General features: G+C 42.2%; 1 protein-coding gene across 1 annotated transcript; it reads left to right on the top strand.

The window, feature by feature from the left end:
- The first annotated feature begins 1,436 nt into the window (after positions 1-1,436).
- vopp1b (VOPP1 WW domain binding protein b) lies at positions 1,437-12,690 on the top strand. Its single transcript, XM_029457947.1, has 5 exons — positions 1,437-1,487; positions 7,065-7,123; positions 9,876-9,953; positions 10,335-10,468; positions 10,543-12,690. The coding sequence occupies exons 1-5, from the start codon at positions 1,437-1,439 to the stop codon at positions 10,746-10,748; spliced, it is 528 nt and encodes a 175-aa protein (XP_029313807.1). The 3' UTR covers positions 10,749-12,690.
- The last annotated feature ends 252 nt before the right edge of the window (positions 12,691-12,942 follow it).

Raw genomic sequence — 12,942 nt, 5'->3', positions numbered from 1 at the left:
TGCCTCTGACACGGCAGAGGCTGCCGCCCTTCTAGTCCTTCGGTACCCTGCAACTGTTTCCGGAGTCCTCCCGGATAACATAATCCGGAAGGACTCCTTCTTCAGTCGGACGGCTTCCCTGACCACCGGGGTCCCCCAACCTCCACAGGGATGTCTGAAGAGCTCTGCCGGAGGTGTGAGTTGAAGATCTCCAGGACAGGGGCTTCCTCCAGACGTTCCCAGTTCACCCGCACTACCCGTTGTACTTGCACTAACAAGTTGCTAGTAAATGAAAGTATTTCTAATATTCTTTTATTGAAGAAATTGAACATTGAACACAGAAAGCACCAATAACCTAAAGAGTAGAAAACTTAAAGATATAACTGAGTGCAATATCACCATCACAATGTGTTCAACGCGTAAGTTGTGATGACGATGAAACAACGACATGTTGTGCTGAAGGAAGCAGAAGTCCAGAGCTCAGTCTGTTGATCCAGCATCAATGACTGTGCTTTTTAATCAAAGCCGAGCAGAGTTATACAAACAAAAGATGCTTATCGACACAGAAACCTTCTCGTCACACCGACTTTTATCAACGGCATAGCTGTGGAGACAGAAAGCCAATATTGGCCCTTAGGCACCGTCCTGGATGACAAAATTACTTTTGATGCCAACACGGACTCTTTCTGCAAACCAGAGGCTTTTCTTAAAAGGTTGAGGGTTTTCAATGTAATAAAAAGGTTTTATTTATGTTTTATTGAGTCACTTTTAATGTTTGCCGTGATTTGTTGGTTTGGCAACTTTATCATCTGCAACAGAAACAGGTTTAATGATATTCTGTTGGACCCTCAACACCTGCTTCAATTTTTAATTTTGAACAATCTACTCATTCAAATTCGGTATGAGGTAAAATAAAAATAATATTATCCTACTTAAAAAAGAAAAGAAAAAAAACAAGGGGATTGCGAAATCTAAAGTGTGTGTGTTTGTGTGTGTGTTTGTGTGTGTGTGTGTGTGTGTGTGTGTGTGTGTGTGTTTGTGTGCGCGTGTTTGTGTGTGTGTGTGTGTGTGTGTGTGTGTGTTTGTGTGTGTTTATGTAATTTTATTATGATGACATCTAATCAGTTGAAAGAAGAAGGATAATACAAATAATAATAATCACAGTCATATCGATAACAATATGATTGTGTGTGTGTGGGGGGGGAGGGGGCTGGTAAAGGGGCGTGGAAGAAGCAACCTTACAGGCTAACGCAGTTTCCCAGCATGCCATTAATCTCCGTCTGCGGGCCGTGTGAGCGTCACCCGGTCTGCCTTCATCCGCGCTGTCAGCCGAGCCGGAGCAGCTGATCTCTGGGTGTCTGCAGCGGGATGAGCCGCGCTCTGTGCTCGTAAAGGAGCATCTCCTCCTCGTCCTTCTCTCCTCCTCAAGCGGAGCTTTCAGTCCCCCCGGCGGAGATATGAGGAACCCACTGCCTGGCGCTGCGCTGACATTCTGGCTATTTCTAGAGGTGAGCGCTCATTATTATTATTTTTATTATTATTATCACCGTGATAATATTAGATGTTTGACAGACACGCGTGTGTGTTTGAGAGGGTAGTGTTTCCCTCTGTATCTAACATGGAGACACAATAACAAGTCGTTATCGCTCTGCTAGCCTGTGATGTAGCTCTGATACGTGCCGCCTCGTATTGTTGTCAGAGCGTTCTTCACCAAATTCAATTCAAAAGTTATATAATTCAATATTCATTCGCTTACCGCTGAAATTTCACGCATCGCAGAGGGTACAGTTTGATCTCTATGAAATGTGTGGCATCGTCTGGTAACTTCGGCATGCAAGTGACCCCACCAGGAAACACTTAATATCAATCAAATATTTAATATTGGTAGTACCACCATCTTTAATGTGATGTAGGCTAAAGGACAAATAGACATGAGTAGAGGTGATACTGCTGGCAGAATATGTGAGACTCCAACACATGTTCTGTGAGAGGCTCTGAGAGAAGCACCTGTGATCCTGTCGTCCTTTGTCCTTGTGCGCAGACTGTCACTGACTCAGTGCTGGGCCCTTAGGACACTCACAGGTGTACAGCTGCAACTCACCATTACTTTCATTATACAACAAAGGTTTGGTCTATAAAATGTCAGAAAATAGTAAAAAAATGTCCATCCTAGTTCCTCAAAGTCCAAGGTGATGTCTTTAATGTCTTTAAGATATTCACTTTAATATGATATGAAACAGAGAAAAGCAGCAAATCTCCACATTTGAGGCTGAAACAGACTTTAAAGACGTTTCTGTAGGAACAATTACTTTAACGATTAAAACAGTTGGAGATTATCTTTCGCTGCAGCTCAGTGTACAGGAGTCAGGAGACTTGATCAACTGTAGGCAAAAATATAACCTGTATATAACATGTAATATGTATGGAGGATTTAGATGGATTTATCATTACATCCCTACCTACTGTGTGCACTGTGATTTGTTAGTGTTGTCACTTGACAGATTTACAAGAGTCCTCTTCTTTACCGTGTCACACACACACTTCTATAAAGTAATTTCCTGTGAACGTTCAGGATGTCATCAGGGATCTGAGGATCTTTCAGGAGAGTCAGGGTGTTACAGGCCTCTGAAGGAAGCCGCTCCTCCTGCCAGTCCAACACTCATGTCTATCCATGTATTATTAATTCTCATCATTATTATTTTATTTCATTCAGCTGACTTAGTGAGCACATCCATTTTGAATGTGAGCAGGCGGACTAAAGGGACCTCAGCCCGTGTGCTGTTCCCTCTGATAAGTGCTTCTGACAACTTCAGATTAAGACTGCGGATGTTTCAACATCTTTCTCCAACAAAAGCGTTTATTAACATAAACAAGTTATCTTAATGTCTGTCGTTCAGTGAAACCAGAACAATGTGTGAGATTAATCTTAAACAATCTGTCAATTCCTGCCACGAGGGGGCTCAGAAGGAAAACTGCAGTAACAGCTGGAGTTTGGTGTGGTGATGGTGCAGCAGCGGTGCAGCAGCGGTGCATCATGGGAGTTTGATGTGGTGGTGCAGCAGCGGTGCATCATAGGAGTTCTTCTCTCCTCTGATTCAAAGGTTAAACATCAGAGTTCTTCCTGCACGCTGTTCGGCTGCCGCTAACGTTTGTCAGCTTGTTTCTCTGAGAACTGAAGATCCAGACGTCCAAGAATTAAAATCCTTCATCCTTCAAATATAGAGTTAAAAATGCCAAGATGTAAAAAGTGTCTTAAAACTGGATAAAAAGTCAGTTTATGAAGCTTCTGGCTACAAACACAACGCTGACGCTGCTCAAAGGGGAGACGCCGCCATGACAGGAGAGAGAGGAAACGTTACCTTCAGGAACATTACACATTTCTCTGTCTCACTACATATACAACACAGGACTGATGACACCATGACAGGAGAGAGAGGAAACATTACCTTCAGGAACATTACACATCTCTCTGTCTCACTACATATACAACACAGGACTGATGACACCATGACAGGAGAGAGAGGAAACGTTACCTTCAGGAACAATACACATCTCTCTGTCTCACTACATATACAACACAGGACTGATGACACCATGACAGGAGAGAGAGGAAACGTTACCTTCAGGAACAATACACATCTCTCTGTCTCACTACATATACAACACAGGACTGATGACACCATGACAGGAGAGAGGAAACGTTACCTTCAGGAACATTACACATCTCTCTGTCTCACTACATATACAACACAGGACTGATGACACCATGACAGGAGAGAGAGGAAACGTTACCTTCAGGAACAATACACATCTCTCTGTCTCACTACATATACAACACAGGACTGATGACACCATGACAGGAGAGAGGAAACGTTACCTTCAGGACATTGAAAACCTGCATTTGAACAGATAATGTGGATTTAAACTGGTTCAGTCCAGAGGGACTTCCACATGTCTCGTGGAAACACTGGAAACACATTATTCAGGTTTCACTTCAGGTTTAGATCCATATCATCTTAATTAAGCGTCGGAGCTGCTGCAGCACAAAGACTTTTAATTCACTCTGTGAAAACACTTGTCAGGGGGTTCAGGTGACTGATAAAGGTTATCTTCATCCACTTTGTCTCAACAGTGATATTAGAGTCAAAGCGCTGCAGGATTAAAGGTGTGGAGTCTCTGTTGTCTGCAGCCGGTGTTACACACCACAGATGGACACACACAGGAGTGTATTCAGTGTGAGAACAGCTTGTACCAGTGACAATATGTATTCTCATTAATATTAGTGTGTGTGTGTGCGTGTGTGTGTGTGTGTGACATCCAGAGAGAGGTTTCCTCACATTGAAGCGGATTAATCCCTCGATATATGACGATCCCAGATCACCTGTTGGTGGAACAGAGAGGGATCTGCTCTTCACTCAGGGACCTTTTATAGGTCAAGATGTTTCCTCGTTGGGCGGATGATGATGATGATGATGAGGAAAGAGACACTGCAGAATGTGTTGCACCTTCAGACTCGGACCAGCGCTTTACACAGAACTGCAGACGGTTACGTTCAGTGCTGAGTGCAACATCAGCTGGAACTTTACCAGTTCAGAAGCTTATTCAGTCTGGTGCAGGACACACACACACACACACACACACACACACACACACACACACACACACACACCACACACACAAGGTTTTAAAGTTGTGATAGTCGTGTGTTCACTGCAGGAGCTGATTCTGCACACTTCTACAGGAAACATGTTTTAATGGTGAGTTTAGAGTTTGTGTTATTTATCTTCTATAACTCGTCTTCAAATCCACATTCAGAGTTTATTTACGAACTTTCTGTGTCTGTAGATTCTCCTAAACTTTACATAATGCCTCATTAACATATTTAAACTTAACATTTCATCTAAACTTGTAGACATCAGTATAACTGAACTCTTCTCATCGTTATACGTTCATGTCTCTCAAAGCTTTTAGGTTCTTCTGGTTGATGATCTCACGAATTGAAGACAAACATCTGTCTGATATTTTTGTCTAGTTGTCTTTTGTCTTCCTGTTTCTTCCTCGACTAAGAGGAGCTGTGACTTTGATTTTCCTCGTGTCGTCCTCGTGCTGCTTGTGTTCAGTCATCCACTTAATAAACATTCCCCGGCTCTTTCTGTGCCTATAATTAGAATATAATTGCATTAACACGCAGCTTTATGATAAAGGTTCATTCTCTGCTGTTTTCTCCTACATCATCACTCTGTTTATGATTTTCTTGTTATACAGTGAAGATAAAATGCTGCCGGAGCCTCACACATTAAAGTAAATGTTTGATGGTCACAGCCTCCTCCTGTAGGTTCATTTCAAATATTTAAAATCACATCAACATGTGACATCGACGGGGAGAAAATCCTCCATTTCAAAGGGACATGTCCCCTGCGTCCCCTGCGTCACTTGCGTCCCTTGCGTCCCCGGTGTTAATGACACATCTGACCACAAACATCGCTTCTCCAGTTTGCAGAATCCACCATTTAAATAGCAAAGTGCTCGGAGCACCTGACGGCAAAAACACACCTGTGATGAATAAGAGAACAAATACAAATACTTTGCTCACTCAGAAAAGTGTTGTAGACTCTTTCACACGCACACACACACACACACACACACACACACACACACACACACACACACACACACACAGAACCAGTCTGCGCTTCTACATTCTCTGGTTGCGTAACGGTCATTTCTGTCCTGCAGGATCTCAGAGGGACACTTTCCTCTGCTGTCAGCACTTTCACTGAGCTCTAATTAATGAAGGACAATGAACAGAGCTGAATGGGGACCGCTGCCGGCAGAGTGGGGGGGTCACCATAACATTTAGGTCCAAACTAACGGAGATGGAAAACAACAAATCAAGAATTGTGAAATTAAAGTCATAACTTTAGTGAGATTGTGTGAGGAGGTTGATGCAACCCTGCAGTGAAACATGTGGTTCCCGACAAAAAGGGAACCACTCGTGACTTTAATTTGAGAGAATTTCATGTTTTGTATTCGTTGATTTATAACTTTATGCTCTCTGAGAATATTCAAACTGTTTTCTCTTAAATTTAGAATTTTTGTTCTTAGATCTTGTAAACTGTGAGATCTTTCTTTGAACACACACTCCTCTCCAGGCTCCGTCATTACTGTTAACCCCCAATACACCATCATTCTATTGTGTGTGTATTCCTATTAGAAATACAGTTTCGATTTTATATATAGGAGCACGGCTGTGTCATATTTCTTTGCATATTATTTCTCTTTCATCTCACATCCGTCCAGACAAGTGAGATGATATCTGAGTGCAGGGAGGAGGTGGATAAATGCTACTTAATGCAGTTGATGGCTCGAGCACTTGTTTAATATCTCTGGCTGACTTTAAGCTTCACGTTCACATTTCTGCTCTGCATGTCTGACCTTTGGTCCTCTTATCATTCGCTCGAGCTCTGCTGCAAGAATCACAACGCAGAACGTTGTCCACATTCTGTAAAGATTTCGGTAACGCAGTTCAGCCGCAATAGAAACAATCTGGAACGATAACATTTATACTATTCTGATGATAAATGTTGTCTCCCTAAGATATTAATAAGATGGTCTCAGTTAAACGTCTGTAATCTGTTATTGAACACTTCACAGCTACGTTATGTAACGCTGCACATGAAACGTTCTCTCAAAAGTTGCTTCTTTTTATTTCCTCTTTTTTTTTTATCCCCACCAGCAGTTAACTGAGTTCAGTGAGTGAAATATCAATTTCATAACCAAACGCTGAGTTTCTTCCTTTGCATTGGTCCTGCAGTCTTATGTTAGCGGTTATGCTGTGTGTGCTGTCCCCCCGAGGACAAGCGTGTCCCTGCAGCATGTCTCCTGTCTCCTCACATCCTCTCCTGCTGTGAGAACTGTGAACAGCCTCTACACGCCGCCACCAGCAGCGTTATATCAAAGGCAGTTCATTAAAAGCGATGAACAGAAGAGGAAGTCTGATGCACGGCTCTGCAGGTCGTTGTGCAAGCCATATCAATTTACACAAAGAAAATGTTTTTAATAATCCTTCTCTCTTTTCGTTACAGTGTGTCGAAGCCAAAAAGTACTGCTGGTACTTTGAAGGCGGATACCCCATCTACTTCATGTGAGTACCACAACCACTCAGTACCACAAAGTGCTGAGTGTGCATCATTAAGGCTGCAGCACAGAGACGACCATGAAGAAGAAGTGAAACCACACAATCCACTCTTTAACATTAATCTGCCACAAAGAGAGGAAGTGAAGCTTTGTGCTCAGCGTCTACTTCAGAAACACTATTTTGATAATAGTTATGTGACCGAGTTTATCGCTGTATAAATAAATCATATCTCAAGATGGAAATATACAAAACCATCAAAGAGACAAAGAAGTGAAATGATACTCAGATGTTGTTTACAGGTAGAGACATTTATTCATCAGCAGAGTGCAGCTTCAGAATATTAAATATAACTCATGATGATAACTCAACAACTCACTTCAATCAAAGCCTCCTTCATGTAAATATTCACCTTCTCTCAATACTTATGAAACCATTGAAACTACAACATGTAGAGTTGCACTCGGATGTGAAGCAAAAGGACTCCATGAGCAGAAACACCTGAAATCTAAAACTTATAAAACCCTAACCCTGACAAACATTGTAGACGGCAGGTGTAACTGTCGGAGATGCATTAGGTCTATGTTGCTTCACCTTCTCAGGTGTTGTATGTGGGTGTGGTGATGGTCGAGTGGTCCAGCTTCTAAATGCAACACCAGAAGGTCGTGAGTTCAACACCAGAGCTGCACCGTTGAGCCCCTGAGCACCTTCACCAGAGACACACATATATATATATATACATCTACATAGTTATCTGGATAAGTCTGCTAAATGTAATGTAATGTGTTCTTTCTGTTGACGCCACATATAAACATTTACAATTTATTACACTGTTAAATAAAAAACACAGCCCTAACATTTCACATGAACGTAAAAAAGGAGACGGAGAAGAGAAAAATAAGAAATAATGAATATAATAACTAATCATCAAGAAACGTTGCAAATATCTTCCAGCTGCAGAATGAAAGTCGTGCAGCAGAGATGCTGCAGCAGGTGAAAGGACAGGTGAGCATGTCGCTGTCTGTGACTGGCAGCTGCTGGAGGCTGAAGATACCTGAAAACATTTAAGTGAACACAGACTTGATATTTTTAGGTTAATTCTGACAGAATATCTTTATCTCTAATATCCATAAGCTTCCAAAGTAACGACTTCTCAGCAGTGCAGAGCCTGCCGGTTGAGAGGAAGCTGCTTATTTCATTTGTGCTACTTCCATGTTCCAGTCCTTTTCTATGTATTTATTAATTAACCTGGCGAGTCGAGAAAATAAATAAGTAATTAAATAAATCTTATTTTCAAGGAAGGATTAGTATATCCACAGGTCCGCTGCTAACAGACGCTGCTAACATGTACTGCTAACAGACGCTGCTAACATGTACTGCTAACAGTGCTGCTAACAGGCGCTGCTAACAGCTGCTAACATGTACTGCTAACAGTGCTGCTAACAGACGCTGCTAACAGGCGCTGCTAACAGTGCTGCTAACAGGCGCTGCTAACAGTGCTGCTAACATGTACTGCTAACAGACGCTGCTAACAGTGCTGCTAACAGGCGCTGCTAACAGTGCTGCTAACATGTACTGCTAACAGGCGCTGCTAACAGTGCTGCTAACATGTACTGCTAACAGACGCTGCTAACATGTACTGCTAACAGGCGCTGCTAACAGACGCTGCTAACAGACGCTGCTAACAGGCGCTGCTAACAGTGCTGCTAACATGCGTTGCTAACAGACGCTGCTAACATGCGTTGCTAACAGGCGCTGCTAACAGTGCTGCTAACAGACACTGCTAACATGCGTTGCTAACAGTGCTGCTAACATGCGTTGCTAACAGACGCTGCTAACATGCGTTGCTAACAGGCGCTGCTAACAGTGCTGCTAACAGACACTGCTAACATGCGTTGCTAACAGTGCTGCTAACATGCGTTGCTAACAGACGCTGCTAACATGCGTTGCTAACAGACGCTGCTAACATGCACTGCTAACAGACGCTGCTAAACCGCTTCGTAAGACAAATAACAATAACAGGAGTGTAAAATTTGTCTTTTTTTCATGTTGACATTTTCTCAGAATACTGAAGTGAATTCACCAAAGAAAGAAAATAATTTATCTGAGAAGTATGACCTGCGAAAACATCTACTGACTACGAGTTAAGGATCCTGTTGTACACGTATTCAATGATCCACCGTGGATCATATTTATAACATTTATGCAACCATGCGGGTGTCTGGCCGGGGCTGGCATCTGTGTGGCTCGCTGCACACACACACACACACACACACACACACACACACTTTGCCTGAAAGATTTTGTTTACGAACCACAAATCGTGAATAAATCAGGATCCAGTTTATTGTCACATATGTTTTCACAATTAAGGGATTTGTTTTGTTTCATACAATAAGCATTGTAAGACAACATACAAATCAAAGTCAAGAAACATATACGAAGAAATTACGGTAAAAATATAAAACAATACTTATATAAAAAATATGTATCCTGCCGGACGGGAGTAAACAGTACAGTTTGTGTCGGGGTGGGGGGTCAACCACGATCTTCCCCCCCCAGAGAGACGGCAGCCGGTCAGCCTCTCCGCAGAGTGAATGTGTGTGATTGAGGAAGTGACCAGGGACTTCATGATGGCACTATAAACGTTTAAGTTGAAGGTTGAACTTCTTCAGCTGCTGCAGAAAGGCAGAATACAGTCGAAGCCTGTGTACGTATGTAATCGTGTTGTTGCTGAACAGTCGCTGTGTGACTGTTGCAGATGTCGCTCCTATGAGGACTGCTGTGGGACTCGCTGCTGTGTGAGAGCCCTGTCCATCCAGAGGCTATGGTACTTCTGGTGAGTTACAGTTAATACATAAATGTATATTCATTTATTTATATATCTAATTATAGTTTATATATTTCTAAATATATGTATTTATAGCATGTTGAAAAAAAGCAGAAAAGTCTTCAGCCTGATTTAAAGAAGTGAGCTGCAGTTAGTTCCACATATGTGGATCATAAACGCTGAACGCAGCTTCTCCGTGTGGAGTTTAGACTCCGACAGAGCAGACGACCTGAGAGGTCTTCATGTTCTCAACGACATAACACTTTATGATACACAGTCATGAAAAATGTGAAATAATGTCACAGAACAATGTAAAGAAGAAAAAGGTCATGATGCAGTATGTCATATGAAACATAGTATTGTAAATCATAAGTCTCGTTTCCCCCTCAGGGTGCTGCTGATGATGGGAGTGTTGTTCTGCTGCGGGGCCGGTTTCCTTGTGCGCAGGAGGATGTACCCGTCCCCTCTGAGAGACGACCCAGCCTTCAACGTGTCCTTCACCAGACACCCCGCCACCTCTCCAGGTACACTTCACAAATACACACGCTTCAATCCTCAGAGCTGTTCTGATACTAAGTCAAAGTTTTCTTTGTTCTAGTCTCCCAGCAGCCAGGGAGCATGCAGGGCTTCGGGGTCAACGGGATGACGGGGGGTGACCCGGCTGTTACTATGTCGCACCCGGCGTACCCGGCACAGCCTGGCTCCGCCCATATGATGATGAGCTCCTACCCTCCACCTCCGTCCTACTGCAACCACCCGCCGCCGTCCTACGAACAAATATTTCAAAACAGCGACAAGAAGTGACGTCTGCGGGGAGCGAAGGATTGGAAACTAAATAACGAGAAAGTGAAGGAGATGAATTATCAACAAGTTCAGAGGAAGAGGAGGAAACCTGCCAGCTGTTTGGAACTTTGTGGATGTAAAACTTGTAAAACAATCTCCTGTCCTGTGGAACACACTTACACACACACACACAGCTTCATCTTCATCGATGTGGATATTTGTGTACACTGATCGTGCAGACCAGCAAGGATGCACCCTTCGGGTTTAGGATGCACCCACCGTCACCTCCACCCTCCCAACAGCTGCAACTGTGCAGAAAACTCATGTTTTAAATGCTGGTTTGTTTTAATAATTATTTAGATATATTTCAAGCTGAAAAATGTAACAAAGTGAAACACATAGAAATGTACACACCCTTGTTAAAAGCGGTTTCACAGATGACTGATTTATTTCCCCACCAGGATGGACTCTTTACTAAATGATGAGTTCCTGATACATTTTGTATTCGTACAATATGATTACACAATGAGCAGCTCCAGCACGCTCCGCAGCTTCAGGTCAGGACTGAGTGACGCTGCGATGGAGCGTGTGCTCGTGTCCCACATGAAGGTGACACAGAGCTCGGGCCACTCGGTTTTCTGATTGCAACATAGTCTGAAAAAAAAGGGAACGAATAATCACATTTTTGTATTGAACAGACAAATCTGAGTTTAATAAAGAACGTGACCGGCCAGTGATGCGTCACTGATGATGTGGCTGCTGATGTCATGTCGCCCGCTGACGTCTTCACAATCTGCCACATGCACACATCTTAACGCCGTAACATTAAACTCAGAGACGTCACTGACCATCACGATACGCTTCTGGCAGCTAACCCAGTGAAGCTGCACATTAGTCCTGTACAGAGAGGTTAAGAAATACTTGACCCCAAAATAAAAATATTAAAATATATGTATAGAAAACTGGAGAAACGATCCCGAAAGATCCTAAGATCATACATCTTCTGGCAAACCGCAAACCGATTTAAATATATTGGACGTCAACAGATTTTCCTGCTACAAAAATGGGATTTACCGTTAAAAATAAAACGCTGACCATCAGTTGATCAGTTTCTCCATACTGTCCTGTCACACCAACAGGACAGTATGGAGAAACATTTAGGTCTCCATCAATACATCTGTGTATAGATGTTTATCAGGCAGCGGGTTGAGAGGAGCAGCCATTGTTCTGTCTGACAGGTGCACAGTGATCGCGCCTGGTTCACCTCCATGAAGACTGACCAGATTTAACATCTTAGTACATGTTCGGTGAAACACTGAATCATTTATAAGTATCATCAGCTGCCAGGGAGGAAAGATCCTCAAGTTTAGCTGCAAATGTGTTGAAATAGAAAGTTTGCCTCCAATATTATGTCTTGCATATTTCGCCAAATATTGAATGCAGAAATCACGAGTGTTGCTGCAGAACAGTGGAGGCAGCACGACACGACATCTATCACCGTTACGGTGAAGACGTTTCTTTGTGAGAATTAATAACAGCTTTAAAGGTAAGCTGTGTAAAACACGACACAGGAAGTAGTGTGTGAACTGTTACTACAGTAGTGTGTAACGGTTATATTTTAATTAAAGTTTAATTCCAATAGGCTGAAAGTTTCATTGTTTAAAGTCTTACAGATGATTTATCTTTAAGCGAAGTGCACATGACTCTCTTGCATGGCTCAATAAAGTTAAAAACATTGCTAATGTTAGAATGTTTCTGTTCTTGATGTACATGTTGACCTGATGCGGTGCTAAATAAAGTGAAAACAAAGTTTCATTCTTGGATACAGTAAATGCAACATTAGAACGTATTCTGATTAATTCTGTCAAACTATGCAACAGGAAATTAAACATCTTGTTTGTTCTGCTTTCAACAGGAAATTAAACATTGTGAAATATGTAAATAAACTTCTGATAAAATGTGACGTTCTGATTCACTTGTTCACCGCAGTATTAATAAACTGTAAAATAAAAAGGCTGTTTTATGACGATTCTCAATTTACAGAAACAGAAGAAAAAACATCACAAAAGAAGCTTTGACGTTTCTTAAATCTACTTCGAGGGATTTTTTAAATAAAATCTTCGATTTGAAATGTTAAGAGTTGAGACACTAAGATAATTCTGTGTTCAACGCAGAGACGGAGAACAGATTCAGTGTTTTGGAACATGCTCCTGCA

This window comes from Cottoperca gobio, chromosome 20 (genome assembly GCF_900634415.1).
Source record: "Cottoperca gobio chromosome 20, fCotGob3.1, whole genome shotgun sequence".
In the NCBI taxonomy this organism is placed as follows: Eukaryota; Metazoa; Chordata; class Actinopteri; order Perciformes; family Bovichtidae; genus Cottoperca; species Cottoperca gobio.
This window is presented reverse-complemented; position numbering and strand designations above follow the sequence as displayed.

Coding starts and splice junctions, on each gene's coding strand:
- vopp1b (XM_029457947.1), top strand. CDS start 1,437: ATGAGGAACCCACTGCCTGGCGCTGCGCTGACATTCTGGCTATTTCTA. Junction 1,488..7,064: donor CATTCTGGCTATTTCTAGAG/GTGAGCGCTCAT, acceptor TTTTCGTTACAG/TGTGTCGAAGCCAAAAAGTA. Junction 9,954..10,334: donor CAGAGGCTATGGTACTTCTG/GTGAGTTACAGT, acceptor TTTCCCCCTCAG/GGTGCTGCTGATGATGGGAG.